General features: G+C 38.9%; 1 protein-coding gene across 1 annotated transcript in view; it reads right to left on the reverse strand.

The window, feature by feature from the left end:
- Positions 1 to 20864: 20864 nt before the first annotated feature.
- UBE3C (ubiquitin protein ligase E3C) overlaps positions 20865 to 25791 on the reverse strand; it is an 84265-nt gene continuing 79338 nt past the window's right edge. Inside the window, exon 23 of the mRNA XM_082014791.1 lies at positions 20865 to 21185. Within this exon, the coding sequence (XP_081870917.1) occupies positions 21015 to 21185 (171 nt within the window). The 3' untranslated portion in view covers positions 20865 to 21014. The remainder of the gene's footprint in view (positions 21186 to 25791) is intronic.

A 25791-nucleotide genomic window follows, 5' to 3' on the forward strand; every position in this document is an offset into this window, starting at 1 on the left:
CTGAGTCTCTCAAGCCCTGTAACAACAAGAACTTGTAAATAAAACTTGTACAGTGATGCTACTTCACAGAAGTCATGTAGGAGCCAAGTATCTTCCAGTACCAAACCTGATCTGAAAAAGCTGCTTGTTCTCAGAAATTTAAATGTTCCAAACACCAAAAAAATAAAAACCCTTTATTTTAGGTTGACGGATCAAACAATTACTTTTATTCTGATTTTTGTTTATGTTCTTTAAACCCACTGAAACACAGTGCACAGAGATATAGGTAAACAGCACCTTCCTGAAACAAGTTAAGACTGAAAAACTAGATTTAATCAGTGTATTAAGAGTACATACAGTATGTCATCATTTTGATATATACACTAATAACTCTGAATGCAAAACAAACCACATATCTTGTTCACTTTATGTCATCTCTGGCACCTATGTCATGTCTTAAGCACATATAAGCATAAACAGAAGGCCACATATTTTACATCTGCTGCTCTGAATACTACTTCCACTCTGAGATGCTTCCTTCGAAAAAGCAATGTATGTGCAGGTCTACTCAGTTTAAATACTGACAGTTTCTTGTCAATATTAAGAGAATAGTTACAAGAACAGTCATACTAACCGTAATTTCAACTAAATGACCTCAAGAAACTGCCTAAATATTTCAAGAGCATTTCATCTCTTCATGCAAGGGCTGCTTCTTCCCACCACTGTAACAAGTCTCCATTCTGGCAAAACTTCCAACCACCCCTCCACCCTGCCACTGCTGCTGGTTCAAGTTTTATGAACAAGGCAACACTGACCTTTTCACTGAGTTATCAATTCATTGCAGGCAAAGTCACCGAAATATACTTAGAACATGACAACACAGCAATGTATTAGTCACATTTTCTTATCCGTACATCAAGAACAAAAATTCATTGAAAGCACTTCCCCCCACCCCTCCAAGTCATTCAGTGTTTTTCATTTCAGCCCAGGCAAAGTCTCATTTTCATGTTCTTTCACATAAGTGCTGAAAGAATCAAGCATGATATAGCCCAGTGAAATATTCTGAAATTAATTTATTGTACTAGTATTACACGTATCTTTCAACATCCTGGGATACAAATATTAAAGACATACTTCCTTTTAAAATAAATCGGTATGTCTTCAAAATACGTTGCTGTTGTAGGTTAAAGCTTAATTAACTTTAATTAGGGATGTGGTTACCCACACATTTTCTCAAATGGCAAAACCAGTTTAAGAGGGACCCTGCCATGCTACCTCCCCCCTCCAAACTACTTACAGAACCAAAAGTACTGGAGGAGCTACGTGTTTTTAAAACTTGGATGGTTTTAGCAACCTAGTTAACCATACAGTCCCACAAACACTTAGAAAAATTAAAGGGTAGCAGGTAAACAGACCTCTAATTGACTTTGCCCTTTTGAAGAAACCTCCACACTGAAAAAATAGTAAAGGTATAGTTAATATTGTGACCAAGACCAAGGGAAGTTGGGAGACATGCATTAAAATTAATATTAAGAATGACAATACTAATATAGTAATAGCAGGGTTCCATATGTAAACATATAGATTACCAAAAATATCCCAGAATAATTGCTGTCAACTAGCCTCACTAGTTCTGCTGTTTCCCAAACAACGATTAAAAGAACAGCTCTAAGAATACACAGGTGAGGATCATGGTTAGCATGGGTCAAGTATGTTATCAAATGCTCTAGCCAATCTTTATGAGCAATGGCGTATATGGAACATATAGTTTACAGAAAGAAATAGAGGCCAGAATCTAGTATGAGTCAAGCTTAAGGCTAGAGGTCAGAGCCCCTCCTAACAAGAGATACCAGTCTAAAACCAGCGAGCTAACAGCAGGAAGCCACAACACATAAGAGCACATACCACACTGCTAAGTGTTTTTTCCATATTCTTCTTTTTTTCTTAAAAAAGAACTTAAAAACTTAAAAACTTGCATTAGCACTCCTCTCAAGTTAGGCAGATATCTTAAAGGTAAAATACGAAACTCAACCTTCTAGCTAGAATAAGCAGGTAGGAAAAGCAGCTTAGATCTAAGAAGTAAATCAGAGAACTTTGTGCACATCGGTACTCCTATCGATTTCAACATATATTTCTTTAAACACTAGCTGTTTCTTTAAAAACAGTGCTGCAGTATTATACGTTCAGACTCAATACATATACCAATATATCCTGAACAACACAAGTCTGAAGTTGGGACCAAAAATGAGCGCTGAGGCAACGTGACTAGTGCTTATTAGATTACTCTGACCCTAAAAAGCAACTCCCCCAAGAACAGAGGAATTATTTGTTTCAACGGAATGTCTGGGGCTTGCATATTCTATCTTTTGTGAGTATGTTATTGTTCAGTTTTTAAATGCTACTAATATAAAGTCTGGAATTAAGACAAGCCAGCAGCTCTCTAAAGAAAACAAACTGTTTATATTCTCCTCCTCTTAATCAAACATTCAAGTGACACTAAAAGTTCATCTCCAATTAATCATTATTTCTCTCTGCTAGTTACCATAAAGCACAAACAGCACTGCTACATTTTTCGGTATCACAGGAACTTTTTTCTTGTGTGCAAAAAGGTTTTAGCAATATTTACTTCAAGAAAATTCATCTGCAGCTTTTTTTTTGTCCAACTTAAGCAAAACATGTAACAACATGAAACAGTGTCAGCTAGTATTTAGCCCCTTAAAAATACTTGGAATTTTGCTCAACATCCAGTAAAACAAAACAATCCCACCAAACCACAAAAACAGACAGACAGAAAAAACCAGACCAACACAAACTGGAAAAGACCTCTGTCTCCAGTATTTACAGAAAAAAAAAAATATTTAAAATATTCACCTAAGAAAACAACCACCATCAACTTATAACAAAACAGAAAATGGCTGATTAAAAAAAAAAAAGGCAGTTTTAGGCTAGTAGGAATCTGCATGGTGAAAACACCTAAATGTTTCAAAGCAGCAAACCATACACCTTCCTGCAAAACGAAAAGCAAAAATACTCAACTGTCCTAACCAAAACATGACAAAAATCTTCTTCCAACCCCAAATCTGTCAAACAATTTGTCTCCAAATACACAAGCAAGGCTCATTAACTAGGCACTCAAGAGGGGTTTTTTTTTTTCTTTCCCAAGGCCACAAGGAAGGCAACCCACATTAGCTAATTTCCCGCCTCCAACCACAGAAAATCTTCAAAGGCTCAGAAGAAAAAACAAGCAAAAAACCTCCAGATGAAAGAAGTTGTTTCATGGCCTTTGTGTTTGCTTGCAAAAATCTATGGTTACTTGTGTTCATAACTGCACTATGTTTACAGGATGCTGTCAGCTACTCTAACACTTTAGAGAATGAACAAATCAAACATCCAAATGTGTATGTGAATCAAAAGTTTCCATAGCTTATAGATTTCTCAGTCATCACAGGAGAAGTCAGCTTTGTTCTGGCTTAGTGAGCACAAGCCCTGAATGCTTGTACTGACACAATGCAACTGATAGGAGTGCATGACCAGGCACGAGACCTCCCACTTACAGCACAGCCCAGCACTACATCAGTTCAGTTATCTTAAAACCCAGCTCAAACTCTCTTTACAGCAAAGTCCTCAGCTACATAAAAGGCATGAGAAAAATTACAGAAGATAGATATGTAAAGAGCTATAAACTTTTATAAGTGCATTTGACAAAGAAATGAAGAAAAAGTAAACAGCTGCACAACCTGCAGGGATGACAAAGCAGCACCCCTAACTAAATATGGAAGGGAAGAAGGTATCCAAACACAAACTTTTTAAATCAGGAGAGAATTCAAACAGCAAGGGGCACAAAACCTTTGCAGTCAGCCTAGTCAGAAAAAGTTACCTATTTCTGTCCACGAAGCAACAGCGCAGCACGAAGAGTCCTGAAAGATGCTAGAAGAGCTTGAGCTTAGTGACCAGAGCAGTCACCTGAGGAAGATGGAGTTCCAAATTTCTGATTCATGCAACTTGCCAGTCATCAACATCCTGCGCAAGTTGCACAGCCACCCAATTCCTAGTACCTGCCTGCTTTCTATGAACGTATTTAAAGGATTGAATCCTGCTGGCAACACAGGAAGAATAGCGTGTTCTGAATCCCAGTTCAGCCTGAGTTTGTGGCTGACCTACTGAACAGCAACTGAGCTATTCAGAGATGTCTCTGGTATGGTAACAGATGATGCACACACTCGAGGATCTCTGGGAATTGCAACCTGTGATTAAAAAAATATATGATTTTTCACATTCCAGGATTTTTCACATTCCAAGAGTTTTTATTAGAAAGCAGTACGTCAGCTGGACCCAATGAAATTTTACACTCCTTCAAAGTATAAACAAGACTACAGGAGCATTAATACTGTTGTGGATCCAAGCCCATACAAAGAATAGCAAGCAACACACACACTTTCAAAGTTTTCTAGTATTTCTTCATTTGATTTTTATATAGCTAAGACACCTTTGCTAAGCTTTTTATTATTTACAGTTCAGTAAATCCAGAGACATATATAAATATTTTCAGTCTTAAAGTAACAAATTTCAGATAAAGTTCATTCACTTCATTTGCTCACAAGCTACAGATTTCAAATGTAATCTATGAATTGTCATTACTTGCCTGTATCTCTCCAAGTTACCTGTCTAAAAGAAGGTTAAATAAAGATCAACCATAAAGCACTAACTATTTGCCAAGGCTTCCAAGACATGTTTGTACCAGTAGCTCAAGGAGTTCTCACTGCCTGAAGAGATAACTGCCTTTAACACACAGATACTGCTTATAGAAATTGCCTTCTGGTGTCATCCTACGCCCTGACCAAAAAAAAAGACAAGTCTTTCACCACAACTCTTCAGAGCGGACTACCACTCAGGCAACAATCAAATGCATTTTACCTAGTACAATTCAGCAACACAGAAAGTTGTACGAGTCCCAAAACGTTGGCCAAATCCCAAATAAAATGAAGAGATTTTTGTCAGTTTTGGCAACATTACCTGGGAGGTGCCGTATGTAACTGAGCTGAGACCCCAAGCAGTCTCTTGGCTGTACTAGCGAAGGTCCACTGTGCTAGCACTGCATGAGTGCTAACTTAAAAACATCCACACCATATACCAGAAAAACCTCTGTAAGAGGAAGTTTAAGAATGCTAAGGAACCGAAAGTTATTTTAATTCTGCTGAGTGCAATAATACAGAGCCAGAAATCCTGTATAAAGTTTGCAATTAATTAATCTGACAAATACATTTAAACAAGGCACCAACATTAATTTTTCTTCCCACTGATATATGCACAATGTGGTACAGCTTCAGGTATATTAAAAACCTCAGTACTTTCAACTTCTACTTACCTAAGCTTAGAAAAGCTGTCACAGTTTTAACTTCCAAGGCTCCTGAAATTTATTGTTTCATGGAAAAATGTAAATTTACCATATAATTAAAGTTAATAAAATATACTTAAATAGCAATGTTTATACTCATTACATTAATACTACCACAGAATCCCCATGAGATGAATCTAATAAAATGAACATTCCAAAAAGCTTAGTTTAATCTCATGTTTACACCAAACATCCTGTTTCTACATTAGAAAACAGAGTAGATTTGAATACAGTGATTATTACATGAGTGGATGCAGTTCATGCAGAGGAAAAGGTAGCTAGGCTGACTGCTTTACCTTATAATACAGGTTCTAGTTAAAAAAAACAACACAATCAAAAAAAGAGCCACCTGTACAGAGGTTATTCACTCCCTTGAGGCAACAAATTATAAAGAACCCTGTCCATTCCTCTCCTCCCCAAGGAGAGCAAGACAACCATCAAGAACTACAGGGCTATCTTGTCCATAGTACTGTCTGGCACATGGAAAGCCTGTAGAGGGCAACAAATAAGAAATCATTAAAAAAAACCCAACCAATTAACCTACCAAAAATGGAAACAGAGTAAATCTAAAATCTTCATCTGTGAAAGAAATGTAAACTAGAAACGGAAGTAGGTCAGTGCATAGGCTACCCTCACACCCTTGGCCAATAGTCTACTGCTTATCTGTGAGCATGCATTAAATCAAGGGGTATTTATTCAGTCTCTCCTTAAAGCAAAGGGGCATTTTTCCAAAACACAACTACTCAGGTGTCCAAATTTGGAATTGTGTCATTGAAATATCCAGAACACTGGCACCCTCCTAAAACTAGCCATAAAAGGCTATTTTATACAAAGTAAAAATACTCCGAACTCGTTTCAAAAAATGTATGATTTATATTTGATTAAGCGATTAAAAACAGTGAAAGCCTCAACTGGCAAAGATCAGTTCCAGAAAGTTTCAGCCAAATAATCACATACAACCAGATGGATCCTCCAGGGAAAAGAAAATACTTCAAACTTTCTACATGCTTCCTCTGAAGTAGTTTTTGGAGTCATGATGATTTTACTTAAGCCAACCAGAAAAAAAAAAAGTTACATTCAAGGAAAAACCAATTTCTTTTTCAGAACAACAATGACAGGCTGTCATAGATTCAGACTACATTTTAAGACAAAAGAATTTCTTCTAATCAAAAGAATTAACAAAGTTTTAACAAAAACTGGCTGCAATGTAGCTATGAATGGCTTCAGACATAATGAGGATCTTATAGCTCATGTGATAAGTGCTGGGTCCTCACCAACGTTAGCTGGATTTCAGTACTTATTCAGAACAAATAGAAAACATAACTGAAACCTACAACTAGTAACTGTAGGAGTGAAATTCATAGGCACTAATTATTTCTTCCCTAGCAGTCAAATAAACAGAAGCAGAATAATGCTCTCATTAAGTATAAACTTAGATTTTTTTCTTAACATCCATTCAAATGCAGTATTTCATTCAAATGCAAAGAAAATATAGTTTAAACCTACTAGCATCATCAACTACAGTTTTAATTTAAATCTACCTTGAAATAAACAATCATCATATATAAGACCCAACAAGTTTTGACAAAGCTAAGTAATTTCTCACTAATCTTTACATTCCTTGAATAAATCAAGACAAAGGAAAAGCTGTTGACAGAAAATATTTTCAGGACACAGCTAAGTTCTTCATAAACGCTATTAGGGAAATGGATCACTTTCTACTTAAGAAGCAAAATATTAGAATATTAAACCTCACACAACTAAGTTGAAAATTAAGGCAATACATTCCCTTCTAAACATCACTATTTAAATGGTAAGAAACAGACGGTCTGCTCAAGTCTGGAAGTCCGGTGTACTGACATGATCGAGATGCACTATCTTCCACAGCCAGCAGCACAAGGGCAGAACACGGGTGGCTGCACTCTCTCTGTTCAACCTGGTGTGACATTTCAGTCAATTCCAGTCCTGAACTTCAATGCCTCTGGACTCAACAGTAAAACATGACCACCACCTTCATCCCGCACGGCCTCAGCTCAAAAGAACTAGCTGTGCCAATGCCTTAAGCACAGATGTACAGATGTAGGAGTCCTGAAAGTTTTACAGTTCAAAAAACAAAAAAAAAAAAACACCCAGGTATTTCTTTCCTCAGTAGTCCAAATACCATTAGGTACTCATATATCCTTGTTACTGAGATGACAATTTAACCTAAGTTGTTTCCCCTCTCCATGTACATTCCAAAACTTCTAGAGGATTAAAGAAAGAATACAGTAGGTAGAGAAATTTATGTATCTATTAAAAAAATAAATAGCAAGACACATTATCCCTCCAGCTAAAAATTCTGTGTCACACAAGAGTGAAGCCTTGAATGCTTTCTCCCAAAGTCCAGCCAAGATAAATTAGCAACCTACATCAATCTAGGAAAGGCAGAAGGAAACACCAGAGAGAAAAGCTGTTTTGGTAAAAATGTGCTGTAGCCAGAAAGCACCAGTACTAAAAAGACAAATCTGATAGAGAATGAAAGGAACTTTGCAGTTTACAGCTAGAAAAATTAACAGTGCAGTTTAAACAGTACTGCCAGTCAAAGTAGCAATTTAAATTTCTCCTCAATGTCTGAGATTATTTCAGAAAATTAATCCTAAATTAACTTCCATTTCAAATCGTCTCTAGTTCTCCACTGAAAAGGCAGCATGAGCACCAAGAGGGGGAAACAATGTTAGACCAGCATTGTGCACTAGTTAGCAATTCAGTTATTTAAAATTAAAAACAAACAGAAAAAAGTAAGCACAGAGACAAGATATGTAAATACATTTATTCACTGGTCCAAACAAATCTTCATTGACAACATAATCCAGCAAACTAAATGGTACTTTAACCACGAGGCTCTTGATCATCAGCTGAACATAAAATTTTTCCTAACTAGACTACAAAGATCTCCAAAGAGTAAACAAAAATTAAGGTTAGCAGGCAGCAGTAACTGCAACCCCTGAGGACCAGAGAGGCAAAGCCTAGTTTCATTCCAGCTGTTCTCTCTGTGTCAACACCTTGTTCTTATCACTTTTTGACACTTTACATCATAAAAACTCAGGGCTTGATCACTGATTGACCATTTGCACATTAGCATTGTTATAAATTTAGCCCCTATGATGTTACTGTGTCCAAATGAGAACCAAACAAGCAGTTTATCAGAATTCAAATCAAATTTGCTCAGTATTTTGAATAATCTTTTCTAATGCCTTCACTAGAATGGCTCAAGCCTGCAGCACAGGTTTTCAGCAGCCAACAAGAACTCTGACAGTAAAACTGTGAGACAGCATAAAGTGTTGCTACAAAAAAGGAACACTGGTCATAAATAACTTCACGTCTCAACTCGCCACCCTCTCAGAAGTCCAGCAAATACTGACGACAAACTATGTTCCTTACCTGCCAGGGTCAGTTTTCAACTCAGCTTGGAACTTGGCAACAGCGCGTTCGAAACACTCAACCGCTACTGCCTTTGCCCACAAAACCTTACTGTTGACCCTACTCCAAGTTAATAAACGCTGACCAGAATTTAACTAAACCAATTTTACCGGGGGGGTGGGGGGGGAAAGCACGTTTAGTTTACACGCATGCCAAAAAAGTACACTACGAAGAAAAGCACTTTAAGTAAAAGGCCTGTTCAACACATTCAAGAGCAAAGGGTGAACTGCGGCTCTCCCTCACCTTTTCGTAACCGAAACCACCGCAAGCAGAAATGGAAACGCGGATTTTTTTTTTTTTTTCCTTAAGCCTTCTCCGCTTGAGGCAAACAGGCGACAAATCCGATCGGGGATTCTACGGCCGGGGAATCCCAAACTGCATGTCCTCCGCTCCGAGTTACGGGATAAGCCCACGGCAGCCACTGCGCCCGGGGGCGGCTCCTTCACTGCCCGCCTCCCAAGAGCCGGAGATCGCCGCCGCCCGCTCCGCTCCCCTGCGCGCCCCACGCCAGCCCCATTCCGGCCGCCCCTGGGCCGCCGCCACGCACCTTCCCAACGGCTGGGAAGGAGACCCCGAGGCCGGCAGCGCTCCGGCTCCCTGCGGAGGACCCTCCACCACCGGTCCTCCAGCGCGCAGCATGGCGGCGGCGCGGGCCCAGGCCGCCAAGCCGCGCCGGCAGGCCCCGGTTACCAGCAACACTGTTGCTAAGATCCGAGGCCTGACCCAGCAACGGGCGCCCCCTCCCGCTCGCTCCCCGCCCTTCGCCTCACACGGCCACAGGACGCGAGGCCGGTCCCGGGGCAGCCTCGCGCCCCCCCGCACTCACCAGCCCCTGTGCCTCCGCAGCGCGGCCACCAACCTCCCGCCAACAGCCCGGCGCAACGGCTACAAGCTCACCTCCGACGCAAACAGGAAGCTCCGTCAACGCGCGCCGTCACTTCCGCCCGGCTGTTTCCGGAAGTTTCTCGAACGGCGTGCTGGCCCCCACCCCCCCGGCTACTCGGCCGCGCGCAAGCAGAGCCCGCCCCCTGCCGGCGGCCGGCGGCACCCGCAGCGGGGGCGGGGCGGGGGGCGGGGCTTCGGCACGGCGGGCAGCTGGGTGGAAGCCCCTCTGTGTTTCTCGGGGTGCGGGGAGTCCGGTTGTGCTGCTGAGGGAAGAGGGGAAGAAAAATAATAATAACTTTAGAAACGGTGTTTGAATAGGTGAGTCTGGCTGCTAGAAGTGAAACGACGAGATTGCTTCCCCCATGTGCGTCTTTGTTTCAGTCTCACACGTTGCGACCCTCGCGCGTCGTCAAGGCCAGCTCCATCGCTCTCCCGCCGGCGCCGGGCAGAGGCCCTGTGCTGCCTGGATATACCCAAGCGTGCTCTGGGTTACAGCTGAGTATGTGGTCGTCTGAGCGTCGCAGCTGAGAGCAAAGGATAAGCAGCCAAGTTATTATCCTATTTTTAAAAACTGGACTTTATCCATGATCTAAATTGATGTACAGTTATATTTCTTGCCCTTTATTTAAAAAGCTGGAGGAGGCATTGATTTATAGGTCGCCAAGGTGAAATTAGAGAGCTTGCACACCTAAAACCCCAAACAAAGCCAACTGACAGGCTACTCGTTAATTTGAAGGTGTTTACGTGGGAGTGGGATCAGCTCAAAAAGAAAAAAGCAAGTTTGGAATAAGACAGAGGAGAACCTAATACAAATCAGCACGGCAAGTAGGAGGACAACCCTAAGAATAGTGCAAGTTTGGTGCTTTGGGGGAAAATACAAGCTTCGAAAGAAATATGGTTCCATGAGATTTGATGCTAAATTGCGGTCATGGAAACAAGTCTGTAAAATTAGACCGAAGAGACACCTAGCAGCATTACTAGCTTCTCATCAGCAAGTAGCTGTGAAGTCCGAGTTGTTGATCCCCTTGGGGGGAAAAAAAAAAAGGAAAGAAAAACAGTAGGTTAGACTGGCTCTTTCTAAAGGTATGGTTGCAAACCTCAGAGGAGTCCCAGCTAGCAAGTGCAAAGGCAAGCAGCGGGTCAGTGCTGTGTAGTTTGGGAGGAGATTGTATAAAATTTTCATTTAATGCTGAGAACATTTCTTGATGTGAAGAGTTTTTTCCTCAACCTGTCATAACCAATGACAGGTAAGAACAAAGTATGAAATGTCTTCGGTCTTTTAAAAATCTCACCTGCAGTAAACACGCTAGAAGTAGCACATGAGGCAGTTACTTTGCTTTAATTGTTTCCAGGGAAAATTTTGTATTGAAGTTATGGCATGATGGATGCTGACCATCAGATCTTCTATTTATCCACACAAGTGCAACAACAGGGGCAAAAACCCACAATTCTGTATGGAATTACTGGGTTCTATTTATATCTTGACGTCCTACAAGCAGACAGAAATAACTCCAGAGGCTCCAGGCTGAGATTGCCTCTATCACAGCATCCATCAGACTGCTCAGCTCCTCCCAAAGAAGTCTCTACTTCCCACCTCTGGTTCAAGCTGCAATGACTCCATCGGTAGTCATCTTGACAACATTTAACCTACATGTTTTTTCATGCATGGGGGTGGGTTACATGTTCACATTAAGTGTGGGAGCCCAGACTAACAGGGCAAACCCATAAAACCATGTAGAGTGGCAGCTTTTTATCCCTTTTGCTCAGCTTCCTGGAGAATTTAACAGAGAAACAGAGAAACATAAATTCAAGAGAAGCTTTGAAAACACACATTCATGGTCTTGTTTTCCTGGCTTCTGTTTGTCTTCTGATCAGAAGAACGTTGCTTGCTGGTAAGCAGTGAAGGAAATGTGGCTTTCATGCTTACACCCACCTCTTACCCCTTCAGATCTTCCGCAGGTCAGCTCAGCCTCTAACATTTTTCAGGCTGATGTGATCTAATCTGTATGTGTCCAGACAAAGACTCTGCTTCTCCCAGATCACCCAAAGCTCAAAAATAGATATTGTTGCTATGATTACTTTGCTTTTAAGAGTAGCACTCTGATAAACAATGTTTGTAACTCTAATCACGTACTGCTGAACCACCTTTTTACCGCCCTTTTCATTCAAGTTACGTGGTTCAGGTACCACAGGACGGGATTGACCCGGTCCCCAAGAATTCATTAAAATTCTTCTGACACGTAATTCAATTTGATCTATATATTCAGTCACACTCATTTCAATTTAAGATTTCTCAGAATTATTTTTAAACCTCAGCCTTAATCATATTTAGATGTCTTACAATAGTTTGAAAGTCCTTAAATGAGAACTGCCCATATCAGTGTTTTCCATGCAACAGAAGAACCTTGCAGTCTCTGTGTACAAAATTAACACAGATAAACCATGTTAAAAATTAAGACAGATAAACAAAAAGGGCAACTGCATAAGGTAAAGAGCCAAAACCACCTTCCACCTCATCAAAGGTAATGTTATGGGAAAGATTTTAGAAGCAGGACTCATGGAAAGAGGCAACATGTTTAATTAGATCTACTTATAGGCCTAAAAAACAGAAAAGCTTTTAGATTTAGAAAACCTTCTTCAAAGGTATTTGCAAAAGTACAAAGTAAACATGTTCTACATTTTTGTGGCTAGCTGCTTGCAGCAAAAGCCTGGAATATTGTGTTAAATAGCATTAGACCTGATGTTACTGGCAGAGGATCACAGAATCATTAAGGTTGGAAAAGACTTTTAAGATCATCGAGTCCAACCCTTAAATCACCATCCCAGTAACAAAAGCTGATAAAGTCTGGTGGGTCTGTCAAAGCTGGTATCAAAGATCCAGACAGACCTGGGCAGGTATCCAAGTGTCGAGTCGTAAGTCAGAATAAATTGTTATCGAAGGATCTTCATTGTTCAAGAATTTTCAGCTCTCACCTGGGAACACGAGACGAAGGTCTGGTTTCACTTCACCTAACTTCAGCTGTCTAAAAGTTAAGCATCTCGTTTAAGGCCTCCAACTATGAAGAGAGAGAAGAGGAGGGGGCACGTCCAGAGCATGACCGATTCCACCCACTTTGGAGATGCCTTTTAGTAACGAAGGAACCGCCCTGCCTCTGGGTGGCCTCTCTCTCATCGGAAGTGCCTAGACGGCCACCTTCCAGATGGCTGAAGTCAAGTGAGATGAATTCAGGCCTAACTGATAGCTATAACCTAATGATGGAAATAACATGGCAGCATTCCAGGAGGTATTAGCAATTCACATAGTTCCCAGATTCTTTTTTTTAATCATTTTTTATGACTTATGGAGGTCAATTATGAAAAGCCCACCAGAACACAAGAAATGCTTGAAAATGCTGCATTAGAGAGATATTAATATTAGTCCCTTTGATGTGGTAATGGCTGTAGCCTTCCCGGCCTGCTGCTCTGGCCTGCTGCTTAATGCATCCAGTTTTTCTATTTACAGATTTACAGACCCTATTTTTGGTATTAGCAAAGAATATGAGCATATATGTATCAAAGGCTGTTCTCACATCATTTAATTATAGTACCACTGGCAAAGTAATTCTGGAAAGTGCCACTTAATTAAATATAAGCATTAACTTTTTGCTGATAGCTTATCAGAAACAATTAAGACTTGAAATATGGGCAGTACACCTAATATTTAAAACTTTAAGTAGAAGCATTAAAAGCACAAAATAACCACTTTTCATTAGCATTCTCCAAAGTTTTTCTGCCAAGCACATCTCCGCTTGCATTGGTACAGTGCTTCTCAGGTAATCAAGAGGCTGCAAGTTTATCTGGACTCCTCTTTATAACAAAATGCTTGAGCCAAAATGGTTAAAATGTTTCAGGATTGCTGGGTTTTTTGCCAATTCCTCCTGAAGTGGCAGACGTATTCCACTGATTATCTGGGGTGTGCAGGCAACAACCTAAGAACTGCTGTGGGCAGTCAGAAGATCTCACAGCTTATGGCAAGTGCTTATTCTTTGCTAGGACAGCTTGATCAGCGTTTATGTTCATTAACTCCATCAGGGATATTCTTTCTTATCCGTATGCCAACGTCAAATATTAGTTAATTCTGTCATTTTTCATCAATAGCCAGCTAGATCTAATACGTAATTAGACCTAAAATATCTCTGCAGAACTTCAAGCTCTGCTGCTGCTTGCCTGAAAGCATGGAGGGGAAAATGTAAAACAGTAAGCAGAGCTGTAATGAGAAGAATTATTCTTAATTAAAGATACAAAGGCTAGAAGGAACAAGTATCTTCAGGAGGTGTGTTTGACAACATGCAGCAAAACTACTTAGCAACTGGTGAGCGATGCTTTTCCTAGATCTAACATTTGGTTAAGCAGAAGTAGCAACATGATCTAGAACAACACCATCTGGTGAATGCCTATTTCCTTCCTCAGCAATCAAGAGCTATGTGTAACTATAAACAGAGAATAAAACAGAAATAATGCAAAACTACTTTTCAGTCAAATGTTACACAGAATGAACTAACAGCTGCTCTGGGAGTGCAGAAAAGGATGATCTTAAATATAGTAGGACATTTGAGCAAGCTGTTCCTATAAATACATTAACAAGCACTGCAAACAAAGTGTGTGTTTTCTACAGAGCTGTGGACAGGTAAACTTAGTCCCAGACTGGAAAGCAACTGTTCTGACAATGAAATGTAGCCATGATTTAACAATCACACCAGAAGAGTTCAACCCTTGACAGCATGAAGTCAAGCCTGCGGGACATCGGTGCATGACTTTGTGTACGAGCAGTCCCACTGGTGCCGGTCAGAATTCCCATGTTCCTCCTGTTCGACTGCCTGATGTGCTTGGCTGGATTGCACCTAGCACTGGGCTACCCGACCTCTGTAGAAGACAGCCAAATTACAGGAGTTTGTCCAACAAATTGCACCTTCAGAAGAAGTGAATACACATTGAGGCGATCTAACATTTAGCATGAGTCCTATGGCTTTTGTATCAATGCTTAGCGTCGTATCTATAAAAAGTTGAGAAAATAATTAAGACCTCAGTATTTACTGAGTCTTACTTTGTAGTTGGTAACAGATTTGCAAAATCCTTGGAAAGACAAAGCAGCACTGGAAGTTGACAATGCAAAGCCACAAAACCTTAAATCCAACTTTTACCTGGTAAGTGCCATTTATTAAGAATTACAGACATCTACAGGCATCCAACAAGGAAGAGAAGTAGTGTAGTACACTCAGTCGCCAGTCACATAAAATTCCACTAAAGGTAGTTTGAAGATGCCACTGTGTTCACTGAACAAGCAAGTCAGAGAGAAACTAATGTTGTAGTTTACATCTGATAGGAGTCAAAGGTAGCATGAGAGTACAAGTCAATATCCAAGAGAAAAAAAAACTTCATTTTGAAGTCTGCAAATCCTTAAGTCAACTTGCTTTGTCAGAAAACTTCAAAATGTACTTTTACCAAACTAAAATTAGACACCCTCCTAAGTGCTAGGTGGTTCTGCGCTGTCTAGATTTTCTCTAACATACCGGTACACCTTATTTCTCATATTTTCCCTACTCATTTACTACAGTAATAATAAAACTTATGTTATATGGGATGCTTACAAGGCACATTAAACTTAACTGTAGATAGCACTTTCTAGTTATAATTTGCACAGGAAACAAGATCACACTGGATACATATTATGAGTAGCTAAATTAGTGGAGAAAAATCTGTAGAAACAGTTGGTGTTGTAAATTGTTTACTTGGGTCTTACCCAGCCACCTATATAGGGACAAGAAAGCCCTGTCTACACAGAATGGAACTGAATGTCTTCTATTTTTTCTTAGGGAAATTCTCTACTTTTATTCTAAAGATATGACAGCATTATACTTGGAATAAATTTCCACGTACCTCAAAATTCACACCTCTTAAGACATAGAGCTTTTGTGAATGAATCACTGACAGTGAGATGGAGCGAAGCTGAGAGCTTTGTTTTCAAAAAAGTACCATCTCAAGATAGCAGAAATTAGAAGTCAAACATCTTCTACAGCAAACAGCCCAGTAAAGAGAAAGTCTCGACACTAAGACATAAGTCTCAAGACTTCGGTACTCATCTAATTCTGCCCAAAGTTCTGCACCCAGAGAGGAGTAAGCCCATGCACTAGTACAGGCTGGAGGCCAGGCGGCTGAAGCAGCTCAGCAGAAAATGACCTGTGGTTTCTGGTAGGCAAGTTGAAGATGAGCCAGCAAGGTGCCCTTGCAGCAAAGGCAGCCAAGAGCATCCTGGGCTCCATTAGGAAGGGTGCTGCCAGCAGGCTGCAGGAGGTGATTCTTCTTGGCACAGCACTGGTGAGGCACATCTGGAGCACAGGGGCCAGAGCTGGACTCTCCAAGAGAGATGGACATGCTGGAGAGAGTCCAGTGCAGGGTCGCAAACACGATTAAGGTGTTGGAGCATCTGTCGTGTGAGGAGAGGCTGAGAGATCTGGGGTTGTTCAGCCTGGAGAAGGCTCAGATTCCTCTTAGTACTGCTCAATGACAGGACAAGAGGCAATGGGCACAAACTAGAATACAAGAAATTGTGTTTAAACCTGATTAAAAATGTTTTATTGGAACTGGAACAGGTTGCCCAGAGAGGTTGTGGAGTCTCCATCCATGGAGACATTCAAAACTCCACAGGTCAAGGTCCTGAGCAACCTGCTCTAGGTGACCCTGCTTTGAGTAGAAGGTTGCACTAGGTGATCTCCAGACATTCCTGCTGACCTCAGCCATTCTGTGCCTTTGAAAAGGCCTAACTTCATAATCCCTTTTCGCCTCTACACACATCAGAAATCTTATGAGCTTTCCAGACTACCAGATACACACTGAAAAACAGGGAAGGTATCCGGGCATTTGTGTTCCATTCATGCTATGAATTATGACGTGCCCTACAAGAGCAGTTTTCTGTAATTTTCTGTTTACCACATTTTTAGTGGCAGATAAGCTGAAGCCAAAGAACATATGGTGCTATTTGTAAGTATTCCAAAATAAAAGATACACAATACTAACTTTATAAATGCTATCATGGCACTAAAAGTCTATTTAGCAATGAAAATAATAGAAAAGCAAAGGGAAGCAGATAATTGTAATTCTCTAAAATTCCTGAAGAAGCTGAAAGAGATCTTTTTGTACGTGTTTGCTAACAGAGTAACACTCTTCACTATGAATTATATTCTCATATTTTTATCCAAGGAGGGAGTTTTGTTCCTTCCAAAGATTCTGAAGAATTTTTCCAAAGCCCATCTGTGATCCTCACTACGTCGTTTGAAAGATACACTGAAACAAAGCTAAACCTGCAAAGCTATAAAGCTGCAGTTTGACTGACAGAGTGGGAGCTTCAGAGCTCAAAACCTGAAGTTACCATCATCCTGAAGCAATGAACTTCAAGACCAACAAACAGTTAATATTAGCTTCCCTTTAAGAACCTATTCAGTACTATTAATCTTCAACAAGAGAATGCCAAATTTACAGCAAAAAATTAAAGAAAAGAGTGTTTCTGCAAAGTTTCAAGAAAACTCACAATCATTTTATTCACAAAAGCAGAAGTCAATAAAAATATAGATATCCTGATCAGTTTTACAGACCATGATCATTTCTTCTCTCCTTCACTGACAGGCAAAGCATCATGAAAAAAACAGTAACAAGCATTTACATCACAAACCATTATTAACACAGATTCATGTATATGAGCAAATGCTTTAAAGTTTTTGCATATAATTATAAATACCAAAAAAAATTACAGCTCCAACAAAACATTCCAAGAAAAACAGCGCTCTTGTTTTTTCCTTTTTGTTTCTGTGCTGTACTATTTTTCAGTGGTGCGAAGAGTATGTGCTGTCTCACTGGCATTTAACAGTTTTTGGTTTAAACTGAAATTTAGCATGAGCTCACTGCTCTCCTTAAAGTGTTTTCTTTGAATTCCAAACCCCTTTATCAATCAAATTAGGATGTTTGTGCTAGATTACTCAAGTGATGCCAAATACCTGTCCACATTGCTACTAATAGCATCAGGAAGCTCTTTTTTTTTTTTTTAATTATGGAGCACCCCACACAAAAATAACTGAAGATATCCTTGTTCAAATCAAACTTCTCTCAGCTCAGTGTTTGTTTACACATGAAACCAGAGCCAAATCTTTCCTCCTTTGTAGACATAAATTCTCACTAAAAATTAAAAGTGAGTTTTGTGAAAATTATACAAGTCTGGCTTTCAGGACCATTACGGAAGACAACTGAGATCAAGGAACAAGGCCAATCATTTCTGGTTTGGTTTATTTTGCTGGTTTGGGTTTGTTTGTTTGGTTTTTTTAATCCAGCTAGTAAGAATAAACCCACATGCAAAAAAATTCTCATGGAGATAAACAGACCAAGTGCTAATTTTATTTTTTTATTCTGCTTTTATGCCTTTTAACTTTGGAGAGATGAAGAATTTGCAACCTCTTCCATCATAAAGATAGACCTTGACAAAAATGGTTTTAAAACAGTTTACAGAATTATAACAATTATAAACAAAAAATCATTTGAAAACAAAAGCCAAACAGAAAATGTCATTTTTCAAAAAGCAAGTACTGAACAGAAATTGACTTTAAGGAAGGCTTGTCTTGCACAGAAAACCACTCCAAAGCCGTAACTATTACTTCCATAATTCTGATGATCAAAATCTACAATAGTATTTCAGGTTACTTGCATGCAAAGTGCCTCCCGTCTCTGCCTACCTAAACTCTGGGAGCATTACAACCTGGGAGAGAGTTTGCTGCTCTTTTACAAAACAGAAAATCCATTTTTGTACATAAACAATTCTTGCTACATAAGAGCTAAGGAAGATCACTTAGACCACATAGCTCCTCAGGATATGACTAACTGCACCTATATTATTTCTCATACCTTTATCTTCTGTTCCTTAAAATATCCAGCAATAGATCATTGAAAAGCAGGGACTCGTGGTTCATCCCGGCTATAGAAGAAGAGCCGACAGTCAGAACTGAAAGCATGTGTTGCCAAAGGAGAGCCCTACCCTCTTCTTCCGGCAGTCTGGATGCTGAAGGTGGTGTAAGCTGTTGCAGCACAGATTTTCAGCTGACTACCTGCAGAATGAAATCCAGGCTACAATCCCACTGACTTGAGTATGTCAGAATTTCATACTTAATATACAGAATATGCAAAACAAGATCACAGAGTACTACATACCGAAGAAATAAAAAGTCAGAGTATTTTCAGCAAACTCAAATTCTCTACTGAGGTTTTCTGCAACTGTGTGATTCTTAACTAAACCTATCTGCAACTCACACTTCCTCCCAGCCTATGCTTTCTGTTGAACGTGCATTCATGGTAACAGACAGGAACAGTGTGCACTGTCTCCTTTTACAAAAAGCAGAAAGTGTACATTACCAGTCATGATTTCTTGGCATGACTCCAACATAATCTTCAAAATACAAATATTTAATAGAAAATTTAAATTTAATTTTACAAAATACAGAAACAACACTACTCAGTGTAGCAAACCAATGCAATTGAAAAATAATTTTGAAATATTTAAAGCATTAGGTTCTAAAATAAATAATGCTATCTAAAAGAAGTGTTCAGGTTTTGCGATTAGGAGGAGGCAGTTCCACTATTACTGATCTCTTTTTCAATTTCTTTACAAGTTCCATAATTTATGTAGAAAAATATACAAGAAAAGAACTTTGGGATAAAGAATAGGTTGGGGTATGTAACATTTAACATAAATAAAAAGCCTAAAGCAAAACCAAAAAGAAAACCAATCATTTTATTTCTGTACATCAAGACTACAAATAGTATTTTAACACTTCATTTATTAACCAAATTAAGAAATTATACATTTTTATATGGTTACTAGTAAACATCTTAAAATCACTGTTTCCCCACATTTAAAAGGATATTGCTGGTTACTGCTTATTAAATATGAAATCCAGAGTTTCCAGTAACAGCAAGTATTTTTTTGCATAAGAGATGAATACAAATTTGATTGTAAATTCTGATGATTTAAAATATAAAACTAAAGTTCAGAGGGATGCACTTATCAATCTTAAACTTTAACTGTAACTCCTTTTTTAAGTTGACTGCAGTTTGTATATGAATACCCAACGATGTGCCTACTACTAGAGGATCAGTTCCTTCCATATGAAAGCAAATTTTTTCCCAGATATCAAATTATATTCAGCAGCATATTCCCACCTACTTTTCTTAGCAGAAATACTGCAGGCAGATGGATATAAAAGCTGTTTAATCACAAAACACTAATGAATTTGACTAGTGTCTACAGCACAGATATGGTATTTAAGATGGAAAGAAATGATAGGGAAAAGGAATGTGAACACCACAGGCTTCAAATATAAAAGATAAAGCCTGATAACTTTGGTTCAAATAATTTTAATAGTTGTTACATGTTTTTTTTCCAAAGTGACGACTTTTGTTATGTACTGTTTATGCAATAGGAGTCTGACACATTTAAAAAAATAACCTGTACAGGCACAAGAGACAGAAACAGAACAGAGAAAACATGGATAGTCACATCCATTTATGACAGTGTTCAAGTGATAATGACACAGCCAAAGGTCAAACTTAAAATAATGCAAATCTGATTTCTCTAAGGTATTTCAGAAAGCACAAAGGGAATATTATAAACATTTTATCTCAGTGCCTACCATCTTGAGGGAAGGTAGTATAAATCAAAATCAGTTTTGCAACAACTATGATTTGTAAACAATTCTACAACGTAAGTAAAGATGTTAGGTTATCGGTAACGAGCACTTTCATCCTCTCATTTCTGGGATATCTGCAAGCATCTCCTTCACTTCCATCTAAAAGATTAATGAGAGGGTGTTAGCCCTGTCTCATCCCAATATGCTGCATGGTACACAACTTTATTGCCAGTTTGTGAAATTATTTGTGTTCGAACAGCACAAAGCCAAAGCTTCATCTTTGGTTAATTCCACTGAGATATCTGTCACTGTTCTTTAAATGTGCTCTTTCTTCGCATAAACACAGAAACAGCCACACTGCACAGGGCATTCATTGTTTTGAATCATAAAGCAGTGTCAATGTACTATTAATTAATGAAAGCTAGCTAAGAAATTGTGTTTAAAAATGAAACCTATTTGAGGGCATTTTATAAGACACAAGAGCTGCAGAAATCTAGACAGAATTCCCTTAAACTGCTTGGGTATGGGTGCTGCTTATAGAGTAGGCACTGGTTAGTTCCTTTGCAGATCATCCGAATAAGCATCAGTTTGACTCAGCTTAGTTCAAATCCAGCAGCACATTCAATGGCATAAAGAAGCTTGCTTCGCATAAGATTTTCATCATAAAACTCAGGAAGCTTCAGCAAGTTCATGCAGGTACTGGCAGTAGGTAGCCTGTCTAAATCAGATCCTCCATTGTGAATGCAAAATGCAGGATATAACTCCTGAAAAAACACAAAAAGGAAAAAATATCAGAAAATACATACAAGCCAAATCCTATGCTGTAACAGCTGACAGGAAATAAATCATTAGATTAAAATGCATCACAATGACATATTCACATGTTTTGGTTTTATTTTTCATTCCCGGTAACCCCAAAAGCACTCTTGAATTGTGTAGCACTTCCCTCTACTGCATCCCCACCAAGATCCATTAATTTGCAAACCACAAAGCCATTCATCTGGTTCTAAGGAAAAAACAGTAATTTGTTATTGTTCATACACTGTATCCTGCAAATTTCAAATGCCGCAAAAACAGTGAAACACAAAATGGAAAAAGTAATACAGCTGCATGCAAGCAATTTTTTGCTTTGTTTGGGAGAAACAACTGGGATTCAAAACTTCAGAGTCTCCTTACAAAGCCTCCCAAATGTCCATGGATGCCACTTATTCTGTAGGAACAGAAAATGATGGGTTCCTGTCACACTGAAGTTTTCTGACAGCGAAATACACACTGAACACAGGGAACAACAGACCACTAGCAGTAATGGACCTAAATGGGAAAGGATGCTGTGTCGTGTTTGAATGACATAGAATAATTGTCATTGTACAATGACATGGCTTCTTCTGAGAATTATACTTTGGTTTTTTCTTTCCAGGCAGGGCAGGTATTGTTTCTGTATACACAAAAATCTCAACAAAGGCAATTTTGTTCTAGCTAATGAAGTGATGCGCTATGACAATTTTATGCACAAATACTCTACTTTTCACGTAAAAGGGATGCTCTGAGATGAAAGAGGACGAATGAGTGACCAGATCCAAGTACAAATTATAGTACTACATAAATTTGTGATATATAAAAAAAAAAACCAAACAACTAAACAAGCCATGATCAAACACACCCTTTCAGCGTTTTCCTTCTAGAGCTTTAGTTTGTTAGCATACCACAGATATGTAAAACAGCTTTTTCAAGTGGATGAGCATGAATCCATCATTTTCCTTCTACTCACCACAATATACAATGAACATTTCTCTGTTAAAAGCAATTGTCTGATACAATGCTAAAGGCAGTTCTTGCCCTAAAGGGATTTCTGTCTTAACTGATCTTTCAGCAAGCCTACAATTTATGAATTGCAAGAAAAACAGTCCTAATGACTTCAGTGGATCTGTTCATGTGTAAGATTAAGCAAGTATTTACATTACTGTGGTCTAAAACTCTGAATAAAGAGGTACTTCATGTTCTCCAAATAAAGATCAAACTTTACTTGAAGCAATTACACTTGGTGTTTCTTCCCAGAGCTATCATAAAGTCACTCAGCTATTATTGGGAGGATACTGACGTGCATAGCAACTCTGTAATGATATATACTTGTGAGACAGTGATTATTCTCCTGATGTGATAAAAATCTGTTTCTCAAATCAATGGTTAAGACATCTTGTATGTAGCATTTTTTTTTAGTAAAATCTAGGGATTTTTTGTTCTGAGAAAGAGTATAGTGAAAAAGGTATTTATCTGTTACCTCTAAAGCACTGCTTTTGCTGGCAAGAAAATATCCATTTTATCAAATGCTTGCCTCAAGGTAAAACAGTTCCAATTTTAGAAACTGGGGAAAAAAATCCCAGCTCCAAAGGCAGAAGGTCAATTAGACTCTAACCTAAATTATTGTTCAAATGGAGGCCTTAAAAAGTATTTCATGGCTAAAATGCTGCATTTTTAGTGTTCCTTTCAAAATGCTAATTGAATTCCCCTACTTTAGCTTTAAAAATGGAAAAATGAAGTTCTAAATTGAAATGTCACGCCAAGGGCACCATTTGTTGCATAATTAAATATTGTGCAGCGGGAAACTGCAATAGTTTGGAAGTTAAAAGTATCATCAATTTATTATGTGACCTGATTGGAACTTAACAATTTCAACCACGCTTTAATGATTTTTTTTTTATCCGTAACAATCACATTTATTGAACTTATTAAACTTTAATTAGCTTTAGTAAATGTTATTCTGAGTCTGAATCTGGCAGTGAGAGTCTAAAATTTTTAAATGATGCAAAGCTAGACTGGGCTATCTATAAGCTATGAAAGTTAAGACATTTCCTTATCTTAAGATGCACTAACTTTAAGAAAACGTGAGGGTTCCACAATATATAGTATATTTCAGAATAGAATATATAGAATATTTCAAAGTGAGAACCAGAAATAGTGTTCCTCTCAGAAAAACATAGTACCCATATTAAAACTGTAAAAAAATTTTGAAGATGGCTTGTGTTAATGTCTACCATCAACATAAATATATTCAGACAGTTATTTGGCTGGTTAATATTCAGCTCTCCTGAGGCTTGGCAGTCTTCACCTTCAAAGCGCCAAACAACACACTGTCACAGGCTACCAATACATTATTGCTGATGACAATACCAATTACCCACTTCCTTTTCCGGCAAACATTTGCTGGAAAACCGCAGGTTTGGTGGTAAATCCCTGTTAACAAGGTATACTGCGAGCACCACACAAGCACTGACCTGGCTCCCACTCAGCGCTGCCCAGTAAAGCAGCAGGAATGCCTTTTCACTCTGCTTTCTGTTGCCAGGACTGTGGCATGGGACTGAGCTTGCAAGTCCACTGTACAGTGAATTAATCTTTTAACTTACTGCTATCATGCTGAAAATCTGATGACTATTTTACTTTTCCTAGCCAAGTACGTTAAATCAGGTTGTGGCCTATCTCCCAAGTACACACACAAACCTCAGCTTTCCACATTTGGCTTTGCTACATCCTATTTCTAATGTGTCACTGTCAGCCTTAATATTTCTAGACTTTTCATTCACTTCCTCCATCTCTTCAAATGTCACGCTGGCTACCTCAAAGCTGGGTAGCTACATCTGCATTTCCTGCTCTCCCCTTGTAATTAGAAAGGATGACAACAAATGGAGACTTCTCTTTACTTCGTTTTCACACAATTGTTTCCCAGTTCTCCCTTCATTCCAGGACTGATGCGCACTGTTCTATCTTGGTCTCATCCCACAGTTTTCTAATTTTTCTTTCCACTGTCCTGTAAATTCCTGTTTGTTGCTGGAGTAAAGAGACTGTACAATGATATTCACACAGACCTGGAAAGTTTAAGAGAATGCTTTCAAGCTTTTAAATAATCAATCACGCAAATCAATCAATCAATATCCTAGATAGGATTCACGTGATTAAACAGCCATCTCCGTTGTCTCCATACCCAAATCTAGTCACCCCAGGCTCTCTATACTGTTGAAGGGGATCTAGTTAGTATGTTTCGTGGAATACAAGACATGCTTCATTTCATCCTGAAGTAGACACGTGAAACAGTCAGACAAATTACTGGGAGTGCTCATTCCTCTCCTAGGTGCCTATAGAAGGAGTGTAGCTGAGCTATAGATTATAGATATTTCAGCAGAAGGATCCGTTGCCTATCCACATGCTAACACACAGCACTCACTAGAGCAGCTGAAGGGATTATGAGGAGGGTGACACTGCACAGAGGGTTACAGAACAGTTGTACCAAAGGGAGGTTTAAATGATCACACGCAGCAATGGCAGCGCTGCACATCCGTATCAGCTTACAAAGAAAGAGGAAAATAAACAAAAGGACTGAAGAGGGAAGAGAACGTGAAGTTGCAGCACAAAGGGGCAGGTGGAAGTCAAGGGAAAAGGGCCACGCTTCCCTGCAGAACACGGCACTAGAAACAACTCTTCCACTTCCAAATCGCCCTGCAGGCTAAAAAAAAAAAAAAAAAAAAAAAAGCGCTACTGTTTAAGCTACTGGAAGTATTCTTTCATCACCTCTAGCAACTGATCCACATACTACTTTATGGCAGCCCATGTATGCTTTTATATATTTTAAATCATTCAAGTGGCAAAAGTGTCTGACAGAGACCACTGTGATTTCCATTTCAGAGTGTCATCTTGTCTATTTTCCAGAGGAAAACTGTTTTTATGAAAAAAGTATATAATCAAAAGTTTGAAGAAGAAAAACAGTATTAAGTACTACAAATATCTAAGTTGTGTGCATGAGAAAGGTGGGGGGTTTTGTTTCATTTTTTACTTTTGACATCTTTATCACGTGTCACTGCCAGGAAAAGTCACAAGAAAAGGCCCAGAATTAACTTTCACAGTATGATTCAACAATTGTGAGAATTGTGCAAAATCCCAAATACATTGTTTCTACCTACAGACTATTATACACGTCCGAGTTCCTTGTTCCTACATAAAACGTTAGTATCTTTCCCTGAAGTATTTCTATAATGAGAAAATGTTCATTCACACCACTAGAAAAGAGAGTAAGTACAGCATTATTGTATGGAACAGCTAATAAACCTTCAGGACTTACACAATACCTGCATTCATTTCTTATTCGCTCATCTACCTATTTTACCCATAAATGTAGGAAATCCATTTCTATCCACTGCTAATTAAATTCTGTATCACACTAGTCCATAATGTGAAAATTTACTAAGTAGACATACTGGAATCCTGTTTAGCAACAAGTCTTAATTCTTATTTGTAAGCAACTGAGTAATGCAATGCCTATATTTATGTTCCACATAAACCCACCTTCATATTAATTTCATTAATTAGTACAACAGCAAACAT

The sequence above is a fragment of the Phaethon aethereus genome (genome assembly GCF_964289735.1).
Source record: "Phaethon aethereus genome assembly, chromosome: 2".
Taxonomy (NCBI): domain Eukaryota; kingdom Metazoa; phylum Chordata; class Aves; order Phaethontiformes; family Phaethontidae; genus Phaethon; species Phaethon aethereus.